Source organism: Camelus bactrianus, chromosome 31, assembly GCF_048773025.1.
Source record: "Camelus bactrianus isolate YW-2024 breed Bactrian camel chromosome 31, ASM4877302v1, whole genome shotgun sequence".
Classification (NCBI taxonomy): domain Eukaryota; kingdom Metazoa; phylum Chordata; class Mammalia; order Artiodactyla; family Camelidae; genus Camelus; species Camelus bactrianus.
Genome location: NC_133569.1, coordinates 17,717,419 through 17,738,686, shown reverse-complemented (window position 1 = coordinate 17,738,686; position 21,268 = coordinate 17,717,419). Strand labels below are relative to the sequence as shown.

The window sequence follows — 21,268 nt, the reverse complement described above, 5'->3', positions numbered from 1 at the left end:
TCAAGGTCTTCCCTCTGCACATGTTTATGTCCTTATCTCCTCCTCTTATAAGGACATGTGTCATATTGGATGAAGCCATATGACCTCATTTTAACTTAATTACCTCTTTAAAGACTCATCTCCAAATACAGTCACATTCTAAGGTGCTGGGGATTTGGACTTCAACATATGAATCTGGGGGTATACATTCAGCCCATAACAATTATTTCCTTACCTTCGATCTTCTGTATGTAATCTCTTTTTCCTCTAGCTGCTTTTAAGATTTTCTCTTTATCATTGTTTTTCAGCAATTTGGTTGGAATGTGTCTTGGTTTTTTGTCTTTTCTTTTCTTTTTTTTTTTCTCTCTGTTTACCCTTCTTGGAGCTTGTTGAGATTTTTAAATCGAACGTTAATACTTTTTATAAAAATTTCAAATACGCCAGGCATTATTTCTTCAGTATTTTTCTGCTCCCTCATCCCCTATACATTCTCCTCTCCTTCTCAAAGTTCACATATGCTAAAGCATTTTGTCTTATTCCCCAGGTCACAGATGGTTTCCTCATCCTTTCAGTCCTTTTCAGTGTGTACTTAACTTACCTTTAAATAGTCCCTATGGCTTTGTTTTCAACCCCTCTGCTTTCCGCTAGCAAATATTTTATTTCCTCGCTCGCTATCTGTGACCACTCGGCACCCCACACCCCTAAAGTGAGGACTTCCCTCTTACTATGCATCTTGGAGACCATATTAGAATGTCAATCCGTACAAAGGAAGATTGGATTTATTTTCTTTTCACTTCATTGCACTCAGTCCAACAAGGATTGAATTGTTGAGTCCACCCAGACAGCCCACAAAGAGGGTGGGGTGTTAAAACAAAAAAAGAAGCAAAAGCAAAGAATGCCAAAGGCTGGCATGTTTCAACCGTCCTCACCCATCCCCTCAGATGCTCTAAAGATGAAACCAAGGAACAAAAGGAGCATCTGGCACCTGATGACTGGGAGCCGAATTCAGGAACATCCTATCAATTACGCAAAGGACAAATTCAGGAAATAAAGAACTGGAGACTTGGAGTAAATGTTTCATTATTGGTCATGATGATCAAAAGATGATGGTTAAAACACACGCGCACACGCGCGCGCACACACACACACACACTCGGACTGCATCCCACTGCCGCAGGGCCCCCGAACCCCGGCTGGGGTATCGCACCACGTCCTGCAGCCCACGCTCCACCCAAGACGGCCCTTCATGGGAATTCTACTGCCTGTTTTTAACTTCCCTCAAGGCGGTGCCCGGATGCTCACTGTGAAGAAAAGCCGAGGACTTGACCTGGGCTGGGTTGCAATGTCTGTGAGTCCTTCTCCATCCATCTCCCTTTCCTAACCTCTCTCCTTGTCTCCCCTCTCCCACCCCATCGTTGTTCCCCTGAAACAAATAGGATGGCTTCACTGGTCAATTCTTTACAAGTACAAACACCGAAAGCAGAGGAAACGCCCCTGGCCACCCCCCTCCCCCCAAACCCCAGTGCTGGGAGAGCAGCCAGCGGCGGGCCAGGCTGCTTCGGGAACTGCGGAGCTGCTGGAGTTGTCCGGCCGTTCTGGAAACTTCTTTGCCTCTGGGCTTTACCTGGAGGCCTCTTCCTTCAGCTCCTTGTTTTTCCGAACCTCCTCCGCGTGCTTGTCCTGGGAGGAGAGGGAGGGGAAAGGGCAGGTCACACCAGCTTCCCGAGGATAAAGGGAGACCGAGGGGCAGGAGAGCCGAAGGCAAGAGTGGCCACCACTGGAAGTGAAGAGCAGGGTCTGCAGAGGCGTCCTGAGAAGGGGAGGAAGGTGGCAGGTGAGCCTGGCAGGAGGCAGGTGTGGCCCAAGGGAGCGGGTTGACTGGGGCCAGCCTCCCTGCGGGACCCACCTGGCAGGGACCACCCGCCTCTGCCGCCCTCACCTGGCGGCCTGGGGGTTGCACATGACACTGCTTGACTTAATGTAAGCTCAGGACAGCTTGTGCCGGAACAGACAAGCTTCACTGCAGGCGGCCCCTCCACACAGGCGGCTGGTCTGCCCTTGTGTGGCTGGTCCACCTCCTTATCGAGAGTTGTCTTAAACCCCTTGATGAAAGATGAGGGCTTGTAAAGTATAGATCGACTGAAGACTTTTTAGAAATGTCCAGCTCCACAAAGTGGCCTTTCTTCCAAGTGTGGTAAGAGAATCCTCTTTTATTTCCCAGAATCATCAAACCAAAAGATGGGATCCGACTTCAAAGGCCCATCAGCTGTGTGACCTTGACCCGCTCACTTCACTGATCAGGCTCAGTTCTCTGATCTTTAAGGTAGGGGGCAGGTATAGCTCAGTGGTAGAGTGCCTGCTTAGCATGCACAAGGTCCTAGGTTCAGTCCCCAGTACCTCCATCAAAAAACAAATAAAGAGAGGATCAAAAATGGAAAACTCTTTGACCTCTAGAGTTCTGTGATTTTGGTGTTCACTTCAAGGGCTTATCTCAGTCTGCCTTACATCCCTGCTCATCGCGAGTACATCTGGGTCCTCTGTCGGACCCTGGCTTCCTTGCAGGGAGGGAGCACACCTTTTCTCTTTATATATCCCAGTTCCTCAGATGAGACCTTGCACATAATAGGTGCTCAGTAAATTCTGTCTCTGCCAGAGGCTGGCATCCATCAGGATATTATCACATCCTGGTATCAAGAATCCATTTGGAGGAAGCCCACGGAGGCAGTCCAGGTGCCCAGGGTATACCTTAAACTAAAGACCTGTCCCTAGAGAGGCCCTAGAACTTTCCTTGGCCCTCAGGAAATTGTGGGGGATGGTACTTCTTGGATAGTGGTTCTCAGCCTTGCCAAACATCAGCATGACCTGAGAAGCTGGTTAGCCTGAGGTCCTCAGACTCCATCCCTAGAGTGCCAGGACTGGTAGGTCTGTGGTCAGGTCCAAGTACCTGTAGTTTTAAACTTTGTATTCGATGAGTCTGGTGTAGATGGTCAGTGACTCACACAAATACTGACATGGAGGTGTTACTAAAGGTGACCCTGGCCGGGGGCAAGGCAGAAACCACACACTTCTCTGTCATCCCACTTTCTGCCTTCATCAGTGGGCAAAGGTGAAGGGGGGATCAGGATCCTACAGGAGTGATGCCCACCCCGGTATCTTCCCTGAAGCCTTGCTTCTTTGAGGCTTATCTCACCTCCAAAGCTCTTACTCCAGACCGTGGGCCTTCCCAGTCTCTCCAGCTAGAAATCTGCCTCTGTCCCCAGGTCCACTGGGCAGAACCCTGGGTTTCTGGACTCCCTTTCCTTGGCCTCCAGTGGCCCCTCTGACAAAGGGCCAGCAGGACGATTGTGGGCTGGTCTCCCTGAAACAAGCACTGAAAGCACCTGGACCCACGTCCAAAGAACTGGGTCACTGTCCCAGCTCTACTGCTTAGTGGCTGTGTGACCCTGGGCAAGTCATTTGACCTTCTCCAACATGGTTTCCTCGTCAGTAAAACAAGGATAGCATTTGTCCTGCTTCCTCATGGACTTCTAGTGAAAATAGGCATGTGGAGACATAAAAGCACTTTGCAGTCCTTCAAATCCCATATCATGGCTCTGGACTCAATATTTCTCTTGGGTTTTAGCCAGGACCCATCCTACTCCAATCCCAGATGTTTTTCCTGCAAGAGTTTGCTCCTGGCTATCCCTTACTAACTGGCAAAGCCTGAAATCAGACCCAGAACACTTCCCTCCCGTCTGATACTTGATGGAGACGTTGCTGTCCCTAGAAGGATGGAGACGAGGAGTGGAGGGGCTGCCACATGCTGGCCAGCTACAGGGCCTACGGAACATCTAGATCCCCTGCAAAGAAACCAGATCTTTCTAGTAGCTTTGCCAAGGGCCTGAGACACTAGGTGGATGGGCAGGAAGGAGCGGGGACCACGCTGCTCACCATGGGACGAGGCCACCGATCGGGTCCTGGGAGTCACCGCGCAGCAGGCGGCGCCTGGAAATAAAACACAGAGCTGGAGCTCTCCCAGGAGCTGCAGGAGAAACTGGGGCAGCCATGAGACTCGGGAAATGAGGCCAGCGTGTTCTCAGCAGAACAGGCTGTTGTTATTCTGCTGACACGTGGGACTAACCTCAGTCCCTCATGTTTCTCATATTTAGGTGACACCATTTGGTTTATTGACAAAAGGCAGAGTATTCGAAAGACCAGTGACTCACTCTGTCCATATCAAGAGGTTTGGAGAGAATCGTGTTTCTGGCTCAGTGGGCAACTCAGCCCATCATGCCCTTGGCTTAGAGCCAGGAGCTCAAGTCAGCATCTTTCGGTAAACCAAATCGGTCCATTCAAGGATGAAGCCGAGAATGTACAACTGCGTGCTCGCCCCTACTCCCCTGCATTAGGCAGGCTTCCTCTACAAGATAAGAGGTCTCGTCTCCCTCCATCATCCTTTTACGTCCCCCAGGGAATTCAGCTCAGTTCATGTTTCTTGCCTATGACTTTCCAGATCCCTTGGAACTCTCTGAGGATCTAGCCTAACAGAAATACTGCCACTCCTGCCTGAGGCTGCTCGCTCCCTGAAATGATACGCATGCCCATTATACTTGCCGTGGAAGGAAGAGCGTGTCCCGGAGCCTCCTCCCCGGTCCCAGACCGCTTACCTTCTCTTGCAGCCGTTCCAACATGGCAGCAAGGTGGGCCTCCCTGTTCTCCTTATTGGATTCCATCTTCTGGGCCAGCTTCTCCTTGGCCATCTTGATGAAGTTGTTGTTTTCCTCGATGGCTTTCTGGATCACCTCCCGCTCATGTTCCCGCTTCTCTGCCAGGTGCTTCAGGAGCTCGGCTTCCTGATACTAGGGGAGCACGAAGGGACAGAGAGGCCCTTGAATGTGGGCGTGCCCGGGTGTACTTTTACCATCATGACGTGAGAGCTCCACACCCAGAACACACGCTTCCTTGAGCCTGGTTCCTGGCCCGTTGGTCGGAAGCAAGGACAATCCCTGGATTCTCCCACTGTACCCTCCGTCCTCTTTTTCTCATTGCCATCATTCATTCACTCATTCATTCATTCTTCATTCATTCATTCACAAATACTAAGTGACCAGACTCTATGTACCAGGCACTATTCTTGCAACTTGGAGGGCAAAAATGTCTAGTAGAGATAAGGCATAGATAAATAACTCTAACCAAAGCTAGCGTGTGTCGTGCCTTGAGAGGGAGAAAAGACATGCTGTAGGAACTCCAGGGTGATCATTTTCTGCTTCAAAGATGAAGAAAAGCTTACACAGAAATGGCATAAGAGCTGGGCTGTGAGAATCAATAGAAAGCATGGAAGGCACGCCGAGAGGTGAAGGTATACCACAGCATGACCTTCTCCCCGCTCCCCCCGTCAGGGACCCCTTTCCTCGGTGGTCTAGCCTTTCCCTAAATCCTTAGTGTTTGTCAGTGTCTTACCTCGTCACTGTACATATAAAGTCGCCTCTTAGAGGTGTGTCACACAGTGCCTCATCCTCCTAACCGAACTGTAAGCACCTAGAAATTTGGGGCTTTTATTCCTTTGTTGCCCTCAGTGGTGCCTCATTCTCTGCCCTGCATCTGGGAGGTGCTACCTGAATATCTGAGGTTGGTGGCGACCTGACCCCAGCTCAGAGCCACCACCTGTCTTCTCCAACCCCTGCCCCCTCACACTCAGAGGTAGGAAAGAAAGGACGGCATTTACCTTCCTTCTCTCCTCGGCTGCTTCCAGTTTCTTCTGGATTTCCTCCAGCGATGGGTCTCGCCTCCTGGGTAGGGAGGCATTGAACTCGGGCACCCCATCAAAGGAGGGTGGCTTCAGGATGACTTCAAAGGACTGGCCCGAGGTGCATTTGTTCAGCTCGATGACTTCCATGTCAGAAATGACACACCAGTTCAGGTCCACTGTGTCTGCTGCAGAGGGCAGGAGAGGGGCTGCTCAATCCCCGAAGACCCTGTGGGCCCCCATGAAGCATGCACACATGCGTACATCTGTGGGAAGTCTGGGGTCCCCAAGGCAAACCAATGCTAGGGTTCTGGGTCTGTCCTGAACATGGCACCGAAGGTCACTGGGCTTAGATGGGGCTGAAGGTGTTGGCAGCCACGGTAAGGTCTCAGACTTTAAGAGCAGGGAGCCCAGGGTATGGGATTCCTAATAATGACTGTAGCAACTGCTTTTGCTTTTGCTTTTGCCACAAGGTTCCTCCCAGTGTCGAGCTCTTGTTCAAATTGGCCACAGTGATGCATTTACTCGCCACCCACCGCCCGTCCACTCCTGGACCCCTGCCCGTCTGATGGCTCAGCCTGTGGACACCTCTCCCCTGCTCCCTCCTACCCTGCTCTCTTCTTTCTCTCCAGTCAGCACTGTCTTTCCGCTGGCTTTCATCTTTCCTCCTACACTGTCTCCCACACCAGCCTAAACAGAAGAAACAATCTCAGGTAACCCGAGCACTCTCATCTCTCATTTCCAGACCAAACCCGTCCTTTCCTTTTAAGCCCCAGGAAATTAAGAGGTGACCTGTTCCCCGACTCCCCACCCCAAACACGATGTGGCCATTCAGAGTTCCCTGCCAGTATCCTGGGACCCTGAGCCTCCTTGGGTAGCCACAGGTGGAAGTCCTCTTCCCACCTCTGCACCCGCTTAGACCATTGTCGACCCTTCACTGAGAAGACCTTGAACCGGGGCATCTGGTGGTGTCCACCATGACTGTCCTGTCTCCTAATCTAGGCGTCCCCAAGGTCAAGCTCTCTGCCTACTTCACCTCTGCGTCCTGCAGTGCATCCGTTTGTTACACGAATGAACAAAAGCTGAGATCAAGTGCACTCTGCAGGGGGTCTGACTCAGACCCCCACCTGCTGTCTAGCCCCCCAGGCTGCAGCCCACGCCTGCCTTCGCTTGGTGCTTAGACCCTCAGAATCAGCAGCACTGGTTTTACTGGCTCTGGGGAAGAAAACATGGCATGGGGAGGAGATGTTTAGGAAACTGGGGTGGCGGAGCTGGGCTCATGGACACAAGCACAGGGAGCCCTCCTCCCTGACGCTGCCAACTGTGACCCTCACGTACCTTCATATTTATAGGATGACTTATTCAGGGGATCGGACAGGAAACAGGAACAGAACAAGGACACCAGCGGGAGCTCCTTCATCTTCTCTTTGTAGGCTGTGGGGACACCCGACAGGTGAAGGTGGCGACCCCCTTCTAGACCCAGAAGCCAGCATCCAGGTGACTCTGGGTGCATGAGGAGCCAGAGGTCTCTGGGCTCCACAGAGGTGCCCAGACCCCACGTTGGCTTGGGGTCCAGTCCCCGTTGCCCTGAGCGGCTCTGTTGAGGATCCCTGTGTGTGATTTGGACCCATCCTGTCCACCTTTGAGAACTGAGCCTTCCAGAGCACCCAGAGGACACTATCTTCTCCCCAGCACAGTCTCCCTTTTAGTACTGAATGCAAAATGCCGGCAGGTGCAGACCCCAAACACCAGTGCCCTCCCCCAGACTGGCACCTGGGACCTCTCCCTCTGTCTCCCAGCACGTGCCACAGATAATCCGCTCCCTTCGCTCCAGGACACAGGAAATCCACACTCCATTCTATTCAAAGTACTTGGCAGTGCTTCCCTGAGGATAAAGCAGCCCACTACCCTCCCCGTGGTCCTGCCCCTCCCTGGACAGCAAGGTCAGGCTGTGAGCCTCCCCTGACCTCCCCAGTGCCATGGTCAAAGCCAGCAGGGCTGGTGTCCATGAGGCCTGGAGGAGTCCCCTATCCTGCCTCTCTGTGTCTGGGGAGGATTTGGAAACCGGGGAGGTCACGCTGATGTGTTGAGTCCAGCACACCCTCTCCCAGACCCTGGCGTGTGCTCCTGCCAATACCCCCAACCCTGCCCTGAACTCTCCCCTCATTTCCTTTCCCAAATTAAAAACATGATTAACTGCAAAAACAATACATGGATATTGTGAAAACTTTTATATTTTTAAAAAAAGTTATAGGGGTAATTTTAGAAGGTAATTAGGTTTATTTATTTATTTTAAATGGGGGGGTGGACTGGGGATTGAACCCAGGACCTCGTGCATGCTAAGCATGTGCTCTACCACTGAGCTATACCCTCCTCCCTTGTAAAAACCTTTTTTTAAAACACACACACAGATGAATAAAAGGAATAAAAGCTCTGCTGTGATCCCACCTGCCGTCTAGAAATAACCTCTTTTAACCCTTAGGTGTATTTCCAGCCACCTTTTCTCTTTCCTGTGGGTATGGGAGTCCCTACATGTGTGCACAGAAATGCCCTCTGTGGCGGCACACACCACATCAACAATTTGATACCTACCAGCCAGGGTCATGTTTTCTGGAATGTGAGAGCTGAGTCCAAGTGAAAATCAGGGTAGGTCTGCCACCAGCTCAGGACACTGTCACGAATCCGAGAAACAGAGCATTTTAGCTGACAGGTTATTCACATGAGGAAGGTCTTTATACAACTGGTGGGTGGCGGGGAGTCTCAGGAGGTCCCTTACCTGCTCTCACTTCAAAGCCAACCTTCCCTTCCCCAAACATGGACACCCTGTCGTCCACATCACCCCGATCAAGTCCAGTTTCCATGCACTGATGAGAGTTTTCTAACTGGCTTCCCAAACTCAAGAGTACCAAACACAGGTTTCCACAAACTGAACGTATCAGTGGGTGTTCATCTGTCTCCCTGTGTGGCTCAGTGGCCTGGCCCAGAGTGCAGTTTAGGGTGAGAGACAAACCTTAAGTCAGAATCGACTGGGAAGTGTTTGCAAAATAACTGTGTCCTGACGTTCCCCCTGCACCCACCCTGGCCCTTCCTGCTCAGACTGTTCTGGTAGAGACGGCAGGGAGGGCATTGCCGGGGGAACAGCGCCTGCAACAGTCAGGGTGAGAAAGCTTGGTGCCTGTGGGGTCTCAAGCTGGTTGGTGCTGGACCAGAAGGTGTGGAGGAGGTAAAACAGGAGAGGCAGGGAGAGAGCAGGCTGGGGAGTGCCTGGGGGACAGTAGGTGGCAGGGCGCTACTGAAAGCTACTATTGTGGAGTGAGGACTAGTCAGCGGCGAGCAGTCCTCATGGGAACCACTTGGTCCTTGGCCGCTGTGATGGTTAATTTCTGTGTCAACTTGACTAGGCTAAGGGACACTCGGATAGCTGGTAAGCATCATCCTTGGGTGTGGGGGTGTCTCTGGGAGAGATGAGTGTTTGAGTTGAGAGCCGGAGCAAAGAAAATGGCCTTTCCCGATGCGGTGGGCATCACCCAATCTGCTGAGGGCCGGACTAGAACAAAAAGGTGGAGAAGCTGAGATTTTTCTCTCTCTGCTTAAGCTGGGACATCCGTCCTCTCCTGCCCTCAGACATGGGAGCTCCTGATACTCCAGCCTTCAGACTTGGACCTGGATTCCACCACTGGCCTCCCTGGACCTCCAGCTGTAGACAGCTGATTTGGGGGACTTAGCCTCCATAACTGCATGAGTCAACCCTTCACAATAAATCTCTCTATGCATCCTATTGGTCTGTTTCTCTGGAGAACCCTGACTAATAAAATAAAAGCTTGGTGGTCGCTGTGCCAGCAGAGGGTGACATGAAGTCACAGCTTCACTGCCTGTAACCCCACAAGGCAGAGGGACTCTGGGACTAACTTAGAACCCCCTTCCTTCCTTACTGAGGTGTTTCCCCCCAGGGACCACTGTCTGTGCTGGCTGGGGAGCAGCAGGGCAGCCAAGGGGTGCAGTGGGCTCAGCTCTGGCTTTAGGGCTGGACCGGGGTGGAGTCACACACAGACTTCCTCTCTCTCGCTGCTGTCACTAGTCACTTGACACGTCCGACCTCGCTCTCCCCATCTTAATTCTGCAGAGTTGTTCAAATTAAACAAGAAAAGCATGTGTGAAGCATCCAGCAAAATGGAGTGCTGAATGAATATCAGTTTCCTTTTCTCAGCCTTTTCCATCGGGAGAGCGACCCGGTACCACACACACCTGCTTCTGAGTCATCACCAGCCCTGCAGGTAAGGACTGTCATCCCCACTTGCAGATGAGGATGCTCAGAGGGTTTGTGTGGCTTGCTCAGGGTCACGCAGCTAGAAAGGAAAAGAGCCAGGTCACTCGGCCTGAAAGGATTCTGTTCCCTGCAGCATCTCTGTGATCTCCTTGTGCTTTGGAGCCAGAAGCTCCTGCCACGCACCCCCTGATACAGCACAATGAGCCTCTCTCCTCCGAGTCAAGCTGGTCCTGGCACTGCCAGTGAGTCCCTGCACAGGGAGGTGGGCTGAGTGCCTGGATGCGACTCAGTCGACTCCTTGGTCCTGAGTCTCCATTCTACTCCATCTCCCACTCACAGCCAGGCTCTTGGGACGACTGGCAGAGTGAATGAGCCCTTGCCAGGAGAAGGTGTGACCTCAGACATTAACCTAGTTAATGGATCAGAAACGGGGGCCCAGATAGGAAAGAGGAGGCAGAGAAAGACACCCTGAGAAAGAAGGGGGTGGGGCTGGGCTTTTTCTGTAGGAGTAGGTCCGTGGAGTTGGGGACAATGCCCCTCAGTCTGAGCTGGGAATGATCATTAAGACCCTACACTTGTGGAGCACTTGACAGATTACAGTCTCTGTTCCCTACATTAGCCCAGTTGATCCTTGCAGGAGGCTGAGCTAGGCTGACAAGACAGGCATCACCAGCGTTGCTTTCAGATGAAGAACCTGTGGCTCAGAGATGTTAAGACTCTTGGCTAAGGTCACACAGCTAGCTGGTGGTAGAGCTGGTAGGATCCAGGTCTTCTGACTTATAAGCTCTTTCCTTGTGGCCAGGGGAGGGAATCAATGCTAACTGATGTTTCTTCCATGGTCCTGGGGACTCAGGGAAAGCCAGTCTGGCCTGAGGATATGATTTAATAAAAAATATATACCAAGTCCTTTCCATTTGTCAATGGAAGATATGCTAGGACTTTTCAGAGCAGGAGGAACCAGGTAGAGAACACAGGTCAGAGAGGCATGGAAGGAAGACGGGACAAGGAAGAGGAGACATCCTAGCGATGGGCACAGGTGTGGGATTTGCAACTGAGAACTCTCAGTTTCACAGGGTTGGAATCTGCATCATTAAAATGTGTACTTATAGAGCATCTACTACGTGACAAATGCTTTCACTTTAATTTTCACCATAATCTTGTGATGTAGGAATTACTATCCCTGTTTTATAGAGGTGTGAACTGTGGCTCCAAGAGGCTAAGTGGCATTTCCAAGGTCACTCAGTATAGGCGGGAATGGCATCCCTCAATAATTTATGCCCACGTCCCAATCCCTGCAATTTGGTAATGTGATTTTATTTGGAAAGGGTCTTTGCAGATTTAATTAAGTTAAGGGTGTCAAGATGAGACCATTCTGTATTATCTGGGTGGCACCAAAGTCCAATGACAAGTGTCCTTATAAAAAACATACAGGGGAAAGATACACGGAGAAAAGAAGGCCATGTAAAGATGGAGGCAAGGGTTGGAGTGATGCTGCCACCAGCCAAGGCAAGCCTGGAGCACCGGAAGCTGGAAGAGGCAAGGAAGGATCCTCCCCTAGAGTCTTTGGAGGAGTGTGGCCTTGCTGACGCCTTCATTTTTGGACTTCTGGACACCTGAACTGTGAGCAAATGAATTCTTGTTGTTTGAAGCCACTGAGTCTGTGGTGATTTGTTATAGCAGCCACAGAAGACTGATACACTCAATAAGGGACAGAGTCTAGGTTCAAATCCATGATTCATTCACTGGATCTCAGCCAACCAGTGTCTATACACAGTCTGATTTTTTTCCTCCAGATAATCTATGTATGTGTACCTGCAGGTACATGGTACCCTTATAAGTCCTCATGCCAATAGTCACATCATTTCTAAAATGTCCTGCTTTGCACACAATCCCACACAACCAACAACTGTCCCTTCCATAATGCCAATATGCTCCTCCCTATGGACTAGAGATTCAGAGGTCACACTGAACTGGTGGCAGAGATGGGACCAAGCCTCTGGATTCCTGCCTTTTCCCTTCATACTGATCCCTTCTCTCCTCCCACACACCAGGAACAGCCCACATGGGGGCCACAGGGGTAGTCACTGGGGACAGGGATGCAGAAGGACTTCTTTTACAAGACCAGCAATGACGACCTGTGCCCCCAGGCTTTCTATAATGTAGCTGATGGCCAGGGGTGACAGAAGAGCACCCAGCTACGGATGCCACGTGGCTGTTTACTGGGTGCACGCCTGACCTCCCAAGGCATCTCTGACCACCCACGTCACCCAGGTGAGCAAGCATTTTATTTGTCACTGCAGGCACTGCCCAGATATTGCCATCGGGATGTGCCAAAACCCACGTGGACTATTTTTGACAGAAAAGAAGCTAATGCACATCCAAATGGTTTGAATAGAGTGGTCCCTAGCAAGGGCGTTCAGAGACAGCATAGGAGCCCTGGCACAGAATCAGGGCATGGAAGCACTGAGTTCTGACCCGGGTCCTTTAACCACAAGCAGCACTTTAGGTCATGCCAATTATCAGTCTTTTATTAAAAGTCCTGTTGAAGTTACAACATTCATCTGCAATGAGCTGCATGAGCTCTCTAAACGTCATGGAATCATATCATGTCTGTGCGGTAACCCTGGTGATTTCATACTAATCAGAAGGTTCTGATTGGCAGCCAAGTGTCTTATTTGGTTGTTTTTTTTTCCAAAGGAGATAAATTATTTTTTCATGATGTGGTTTTCATTCTTCCTCCAGCATTTATTGAATATTTAATTCTGTGCCAAGCCCTCAGCTAGGTCCTAGAATAACCACAAGGGTTTTCAATAGTGAAAAAATAAAATGGGTCCCTTGGGTGGGAATTTGGAGCTTCTGGAAATTTCTGCTAGCCTTTGGCAGTTCTCCAGCAGTAATGAGGACTGTGTTATAAAGAGAGAAAGAGTAGATATTAGAGCACAGCCAAAAGGGGACTGTTGGAGTCACAGATAGACCTTAAGCAAAGCAGAATGTAGTTGTGCCTTCCTATCCATGGGAGATGGGTTCCAGGACCCCCACGGATACCAAAATCCACGGTGCTCAAGTCCCTTATGTTAAAAGCTGTGAGGCAGTCTGCCCTCCATGTCCTTGAGTGCACATCCCGCAGATCCTGAGGGCTGGCTGTCGTGTGACCTCAACTGATTTTGGGGAACTGGCATTTGTCTGATCACACCTGTCCTGAGGTTTGCATCCTAGGGGAAGCGATGGTGGGAGCCCTGGTCAAGAGAAACTTCCAGACGGTAGCTCACAGGCTGAGACATGCAGCTTCGTTTCCTTGCAATGGTGCTTCTAGGAAATAAGGAGGTGTCACCTGTTGGCAAAGGCAGAGCTCGGGTGGCCTGAGTCTGAAAGCCGCTCCTAGTTGTAACAACCACACTGAGAGGCAAGCCAGGGGAGAAAAGTTAAGTCTAGAAAACTGACAGCCCCAGATAATCCACAGTGATGGCACTTTCTGGCCTGATTTTATCTTCCATTCAGTATAGATGGAAGAATCAACATTAGAAGTAAAAAGTCAGAGGCATGGACTTCCCCGTAGGGGCATAGGACAGGGTGCAAGGGGTCAGGACTCAGTATTGTGTGAGGTCCTGGGGTCAAAGCACTTGAAGTACCAGCACATAGAACAATAATCTTGTAATCTTACTCTTGGTCACAACAGGAATATTCTGTAGTGCTTCACAGTTTACCAGGTACTTTCAAAGGCATATATATACATATATGCATTTTATCTGTAATGTTTTAATTACAAATACATTAACATCATATTTCAGAACATCTACGTGACAGAGAAAAGGAAACAAACCCTTGTCATCTTGCTACTTTTTGCTACTGGCATTTCCTTCTAGTTTTTGTCTATGCCTATTATTTTTTACATAATTGTGACCTGTGAATCATTTCATTCTCTCCAAATCTTATCAAATAGATACTATTATACCCATTTTTCAGGTGATCAGTTTAGGCAACTTGATTTGCCTAAAGTCATATAAGTAAAAAATGATAAAGATGGTATTTAAATCAAAGTCTTCTTATCAAAGTTCCATGGTACTTCCTCATACCCAAGGCCAAGTGGAAAAGTAAGCAAGATGATTGATTGATTGCCTAGGGCATGTGGTTGAAGGACACGTAAAGGCTCACCTGCCCCAAATCTGCCTCCTAACCACGGGTGGCCCAGTCTCACCACTAAACCTTCTTTTGCATCAAGGATTGCCTGAGAAAGTCCCTGTTAAAATATACACACAGGACCTACAAGTGTAATAAATTAGATCATTTTCATATCATCAGAGAACAAGCAATAGATCTGCAAACATTTCCAGGGGTCAAATTCTCTGCTCATAAATGGCAAGAGCCATGGAAATCTTTAGCGTTTCTGTTTCACACCCTTTTTCAGATGAGGAGACAGAGGGTCCAGGAGGTCCAGTGTCTTTCCCAAGATTAAGCTGGAGGAGCAGAACCTGGTTTCTGGCCCCACATTTAGCTACATTAAAGGGAGTCTCTTCTCTTTTGCAATATCACTCTTATTTCCTTGATCTTTCACTCTTCTCCAACACTTGGTAAGTTTTACATTTCGTTTTTATTTTTAAGTTAAAATCATTTATATCTACAAGCATGCCTCAGAGACATCGTGGGTTCAATTCTAGACCACCACAATAAAGCAAGTCACGTGAATCTTTTGGTTTCTCAGTGAATATAAAAGTTGTAGACTTATAATCTATTAAGTGTTCAATAGCATTATGTCTAAAAAATGCACATGCCATAATTAAAATATTTATTATAAAAATGATAATTACCCATCATCTGTCAACACAGGGTTGCCACAAACCTTCAGTTTGTAAAAAACGTGGCATTTGTGAAATGCAATAAAACGAGGTATGCGTGTATGTTTCATTATATGAAGAATGAAACAGTATCTAATGGTTGTCTTTCTGTGGGGTAAGAGGTTCAGCATACTTTTACTTTCTCTCCCTACAAACCTGATTTTATCACAATGACTTAGATTTTCAGTTCTGGATTACCATTATTGTTTTCTTGCTTATATTATTCATTCAGCAAACATTTACTGAGAACCTGATATATGCAAGGCAAGGTACTAAGAAGAAATACAATAATTGAATTTAATAGGCCTATTCCTTGGCCTCAAGATGTTTGACATTCACACTCAGCTTTTTAAACGTGTTGATTATAATTAGATGATGACTCTAAATTCTAGTGTTTTCTTTCTTGGTGATCATTATCAATACCATATTTATTTTCCTTTAATTTAATAAAAATTTGATGAGTTAGATTACTTCTGGAGTAATTTTTTTCCCCAGGAAAGGTTCATGATATCCTGTTGAGTCCTTGCATATCTGGTTTGGTGGCAGGTGCGTGAAACAGACAGACCTGTCCCGGCATCAATAGTCCAATTGTGTTTGTGCCGTCAGCAGACAGAGCCTGTCCACCTGTTTCCACATACTCAGACTGAACCTTGCTCCCTACCTGATCTGGAGTTCTGGGTACTGACATCCAAATGATCCACTGGAACTCTGCCCCCTGCCCATCCCCTCCTCCACTGGATCTTTCACTCCTGAGTATGCGCTCAGCTCCTGTCTCTGGATTCACATTCACCGCTTTGTCCTCTGAACTCCCGGGTTCCCTGTGCCCAGTCATAAATTAGGTCAACCACCCCGGACTCCTGCTCCTTCCGATCTCGTTCTGTCCTCCTGCCTCCCCCAATCCATCGTTGGCATCAGGACTCTAAGAGAATAGACACATGGTGATGAGTTTGAACTGATGGAAAAGCGAACTTTGCTGGGGAAGCAGAACAGGTGTGCTAAGGGAAGACAGGGGTAGTGTACCTGTATCTCTGTGTCTTCCTGTCTTCCACATGGGACTAAAAATGTTAAAACCTGAAAAATGCTTCTTAAAATGTCAGGGGAGATTTTTTTTTTTCGGTCCTTACTCTTCCCCAAAGAAACACAGAAGAATAAACCTTTTTCCAAGACTAACACATCTCTAAACATGGCAAATTCTAATTTAATAAGCAAATAAATTAAATTATACATGATACATGTTCATTTCCCAAGTCAGAAAAGAAAGAGGGGGGTGGTGGGTAGTGGGGAAGGAGAGAGCTTGGTTCCCTAGAGGCCATTATAAAAATTACATTTTGCAGGTTTTAGAATTTTCCCCCAAATTTCTATCCTCCTCTCCACCAAAAAATGTCTCATCTGTATCTACCTATGATTTCAAAATCTCTAGGAATTCTGTATTTCCAAATGATAGTCTCCAGGTAGGTAGGAAATAATATAAAGATATCAAGGGGGTCTGGAGAAAGGATCTTAGAATTTTAGGAAAAATTAAGCCTTTCTTTGGTTATGATCTTGACTTTTTAAATACCCAATTATTTAAAATCAAGAACACAAAAATCTGAATTTTTCCCTTCTGGACGGTTGGTTTAATAGACACTTGCCTCTCTCTTTAGCTCTCTCTTACCTTCCTTCTTTGCTGTGTCCCTCTTTCCTGTCTTACTCTCTGGGTCTCAGTTTATCAGTCTTTATTGCTCTATTTTAAATCTTGCCAGGCAGCCTGCTTCTCCCCCACAGGGCAAATGTGGTTAAAAGTGGCTTAGTTGGATGAGAAAAGGCAGCCAACCTTGCTTGGCCCCAGGACTTCTATTATTGAGCCAAAATGAAACCCAAATATTAAGCAAGAAATGCAAGACACTCACTCCTGCTACCCCACCACCAACAGTATGTCTGTTCAACACTCTGCTCAGGAGACACAATATTAGATCAGACTTCTCTGTCTTTGATGGGTCCTTTAGAACAAAGGTCCTTTAGAACATCTCCCTAAAGAGATGTAGTTTTCCATTTAAAACAACACTTGGATTTGGGGCATATATTTTATACCTGGAACACTTATTAACAAAGCAGTTCTCTTTGTCCAGAAGTTCACAGTCTGTGACATGGATGGACCTCGAAGATAATCTGCTAAGTGAAATAAGCCAGTCACAAAAAGACAAATACTGTGTGACTCCACTTAGATGAGGCATCTAGAGTGGTCAGACTCATAGAAACAAAAGTAGAACGGGGGTTGCCAGGGGCTGGAGGGTGGGAAGAACGGGGAGTGATTGTTTAGTGGGAATAGATTTCAGATTTTCAGTTTGGGAAAACGAAAAAGTTCTGGAGATGGATGACGGCGATGGTAGTGCAACAATGTGAATTTACTTAATATCACTGAACTCTACACTTTAAAATGGTTAAAAAATTTCATGTTATATGTATTTTACCATGAGGAAAACTACTTTTAAATTATAAATGAAGTTCACAGGCTAGTAAGAGCTATCCATAGGCTTATGGTCTTATGGTTAGAAAACGTAATTAGAGGTCACTTAGCCCAAAGTTTATCAATCCTTTTACTTACTGGAACCGACAATAAAGAATGACATTTTATATCGTGATCCAGTATGCATTTGTCATGATACTGACATGTGTATGTATATACATACATACACACATGCATATACCTAGACATACATACACACATATAAAACTGAAATATAAACATAAATATATAGATATAGTCATATTTATACATATAACAATATAAAATATATTTATAAATATATATTCATATTTAACATGAATAAAAATATATAAGTAAAAAATAGCATAGGAAACATTATTTGCTATACTATATAGAACGCATTTTGACTTTTTTCTGCTCTATTTTATCTCATTTTATTAAAAAAATACCAGTGACAACCCACAAAATTCATTTCACAATCCACTAATAGGTCTCAATCTGCAGTTTGAAAACCACTAATCTAGACCAGTCTCCAACACGGTGCAGAAATCTCCTCTATAGCTACCCTACTGGGTGGTCATCCAACTTCTGCTTGGATGCCATCAGTGGTGGGGAACTCACTCCCTACAGTGCTCTGTGGTGGATCCATCCAGCAGTTAAATATCCTTGCCCACTCCTAACCTGCTCCAGGGGTGGCCTGGGTGGAGCTGGGGATCCCAAAAGGGCTGGCACCTGCTAACAGGTGCTTCAGGACTGGTGATGAGAAGTGGGCTTCAAGGAGGGGTGGAAGCATAGTTCCCAGTAGCCAGGCGGGGGAGTGGGGCGAGCTGAGGAGAGGGGGTCTGGCTGGCCCTGAGGGGTGGGGCAGGGTCTCCGGACGACCCTAGCTTCACTCTGTGAAGCCACTGATCACACCTTTCCCCAGCTCGCTCCAGCATGACCATTATTTCCTCATCTGAAGGATGATCTCATCCCCCTGGCACCCCAACTCTCCGCCTCTGGGAGATGTGTCCTCCCCCTCCAGGGGGCCGCAGCCTCAGTGGAGACAGATTCCCCATGTTCCCTCTCAACCTCCCACCCACCCCGCAGGACTCCAGCAGGCCACCTCTGGCCATCCCTGCCTACACTTCTCTTGGTCTTGAGACACAGGGGTATCCCTGCCCTGGGTATCTGGACACGTGCAGCCTGAATATTTCCAAGCTGCCCAAGGGGATCCCAGGGACCTGCCCTTTTCAGGACAATGTGATTCCTCCACACCTGACTGTGTCTTCCTGAGAAGAATAAGACAAAGACAGCACCACCGCGTGGGGACAGAGCTGACCACTGGCTGTCAGATCCCGGGGTCCCGGGGAAGAGGCGAGGACAGTGCCTAGACTTCTGGTGAGTGCGGTGGGCTGAGCGTGGAGGGGTCTGGCTGGGCCACAGACAGGGACCAGGGTGTGGCAGTTATGGGTCCCCGCAGTTTGCAGCTTTACAGCCATACAGCCAGCCAGCCCTGCCCAGGTAGGACCAGGCTGACCTCAGGGCGGGGCGGGGCGAGGAAGAGGCAGTGATCTCATTGTCCTTAGCACCAAGAGAAAAAAAAGTAACCCAGTGCAGACAGGGGAGAAAGCAAAGGATGCTGTGAACGGGAAAGGGAGACAGAGCAGCTGTGGCTGAGAAAGGAAATGGAAAACACAGGGCAGCGACTAGCTTGAAAGGGCTCCGGGGGTCAGCGCCACTCCAGGGGAAGCCGGACTTTGAACAATACCTTTCTCCCTCAGCAACAAGATATTTTTATGCAGAAAGAACTCACTGTGACATCAGACCTGAGAGAAACTCTGGCAGTTCCCGCCCGTCCTCTGTCTCCTGAGCTCCAGAAAAGAAGAAATACCTTGAGCCCACCTTCAGCCCTCTGCCAAGCACCATCCTTTTCGCCTCGCCCCGTTTACCCTAGGATTTGACAAAGTTTAATTGATTGAGTGAAACCAAAAGGCAACACAATAGGTGCCAGAACCCTCGCTTCTCTTCCCTGCAGCTGCTGGTTTGTGTTTTGTTGTGTTTTGTATTTCCCCTTTTGTCTGAAAAGCCTCGAATAATTTGCATTCCATTTCTACTTACCTGCAGTCTGGTTAGAAGCGAGCTGCTCCCTTCTTCACTCCCTCAATTAGTGGTACCCTGGGCTTCTCTCCACATCAGCACCACTGCTCAGCTCTCGTCATGACATCACCTCCGAGCTCCGTGATTGGCCAACAGCGGGTTGCTTGGCAATTGGACAGTCTCCTCTGGCGGAGCAAGGATTGCCAGAGTGAGTAACTCTTAGCAGGCCGGGGAGTAGAAGATGATGTCAGACAAATAGCTTGCTGTCCGTGCTGCCTCTGGAGCTCGGGAGCTGGAGGGTGGGGACGAAGAAAGGAAGAGGGAGTGGTACGAGAAGGCGGAGGCGAGGGCCCTACTTGCAAGCTGCGCTGCCCAGCGAAGAGAGAGCACCTGGACGGGGGGATGATGAATGATTGCCAGCATCTGTAGCTCTTCCAGACCTGGGGGTGGGAGAATATGGAATCTAGAGGAGAAATCAGAAAGAACAGATGATCCCTAAAAATAGCTCCCCGGAGGGCTTGGTGCCTGTTTTCAGCTCTGTCAGAAGGGCTGGTGGGTTTGAACAGTGAGTCAGAAGAGGAGGGGCTGCAGGCATCCCAGCCCGCAGAGCTGGTGAGGGCGCGGCACAGGGGTCCAAGGAGGGCAGAGCTTTCTCTCCATCTGGCTGGGGTGTGGGCCACGTGGCCAGTGCTGGTGGGTCCTCACAGCTCCCCAAACCACCTGGGCCTCCCAGAGGGAGGGAGACTGTGACTGAAGCTGAGGGTCACCACCAACCCAGTGACTCCTAAATAAGGTGGAACTGTACAGTGGGGTGATGGGTCATCTGTGGTGGCTTCTCTGGTTCCTCCGCGAACCAGAGCAAGGAGCCGGACACAGCCTTCTCAGCCTGCCCACCCTCAGCCAGTTGACTGGAGATGGCAAAGCCAGGCAGCTAGGGGTGTGCAGGCCTGTGGAGCCCTCCAGCACGCTGCTCCCCAGCAAAGCCTCCCAGGGCGGGCCCTCCATCCCCACACCCCCATGGCAGGTACAGACCAATCCACCACCCAGCCTCGCCTCACCCCCCTTTTTTTGGGGGGACTGGATTTTTGTTATAAAATATATATATTTTGTGATAAAATATATATAACATCAGATTTACCATTTTGACCATTTTTAAGTGGACAGTTTGGTGGCATTAAGTTCCTTCCCAATTTTGTGCTACCATCACCATCCCCATCTCTAGAATTTTTTACCTTCCCAAACCGAAACTCTGTCTCTGTTAAACAATAGCACCCTTTTCCCTCTCCCCACAAACCCCAGTAACCTCCAATCTCTTTTTTGTCTCAACGAGTTTGCCTGTTCTAGCAAACTCATTACCGCATGTATTACCTCGTGCAGGTGGAATCATACACTCTTTGTCCTTCAGTCTCTGGCTGACTGCACTTAACATAATGTCCTCAAGGGCCGTCCACATGGTAGCCTGTGTCTGAATTCCATCGCTTCTCCCTTTTAAAGGAGGGTTTGTTCAACCCCCATCAATCTTATGGACCCTGACTTTCTACCACCACAGCCCTGCTAACTGAGAATCCACGTAATGAGAAAAAGTTACCTTGAATTCAGCCCATGGTTGGAAATTAGTGTTTCTGACTACAAAAGCACCAACTAGCCTTCATCTGCACGTCAAAGTGACCGCACGTGTAAGACATGGTGTGCTCATCCCACAGGTGGGCTGCGGAAAAGGCAGTTCTCAGGCCCTGGCACTGTTCCCCGGGCTGCACCCCACAGCTGGGACCCGCTGGTCGGCATCTCACCTCCACGGCCCTGTGCTGTTCTCCAGGGGGTCCCATGTGGATGTATGTCTCCAAACCCCCCACTTACGTCAGGAGGGGAGAGCACTCAAGAGGCTGCCCCACTCAGGCCACCCACGCCCGGGGTGGGTG

The 21,268-nt window shown here is 48.8% G+C and overlaps 1 protein-coding gene across 3 annotated transcripts; it reads right to left on the bottom strand.

The window, feature by feature from the left end:
• Positions 1-1,048: 1,048 nt before the first annotated feature.
• On the bottom strand, positions 1,049-20,495 carry STMN4 (stathmin 4). 3 transcript variants are annotated; one of them, XM_074355508.1, is made up of 8 exons: positions 19,371-20,495; positions 8,297-8,375; positions 7,043-7,138; positions 6,314-6,394; positions 5,684-5,892; positions 4,626-4,817; positions 3,910-3,963; positions 1,049-1,659 (listed from the first exon to the last, which is right to left on the bottom strand). In XM_074355508.1, the coding sequence occupies exons 2-7, from the start codon at positions 8,307-8,309 to the stop codon at positions 3,943-3,945; spliced, it is 612 nt and encodes a 203-aa protein (XP_074211609.1). In that variant the 5' UTR covers positions 8,310-8,375; positions 19,371-20,495; the 3' UTR covers positions 1,049-1,659; positions 3,910-3,942. The 3 variants fall into 3 exon arrangements, with proteins under 3 accessions (XP_074211609.1, XP_074211608.1, XP_074211610.1); XM_074355507.1 differs by lacking the exon at positions 3,910-3,963 and having other exon boundaries at positions 19,371-20,490; XM_074355509.1 differs by lacking the exons at positions 3,910-3,963; positions 6,314-6,394 and having other exon boundaries at positions 19,371-20,482.
• Between the last annotated feature and the right edge of the window lie 773 nt (positions 20,496-21,268).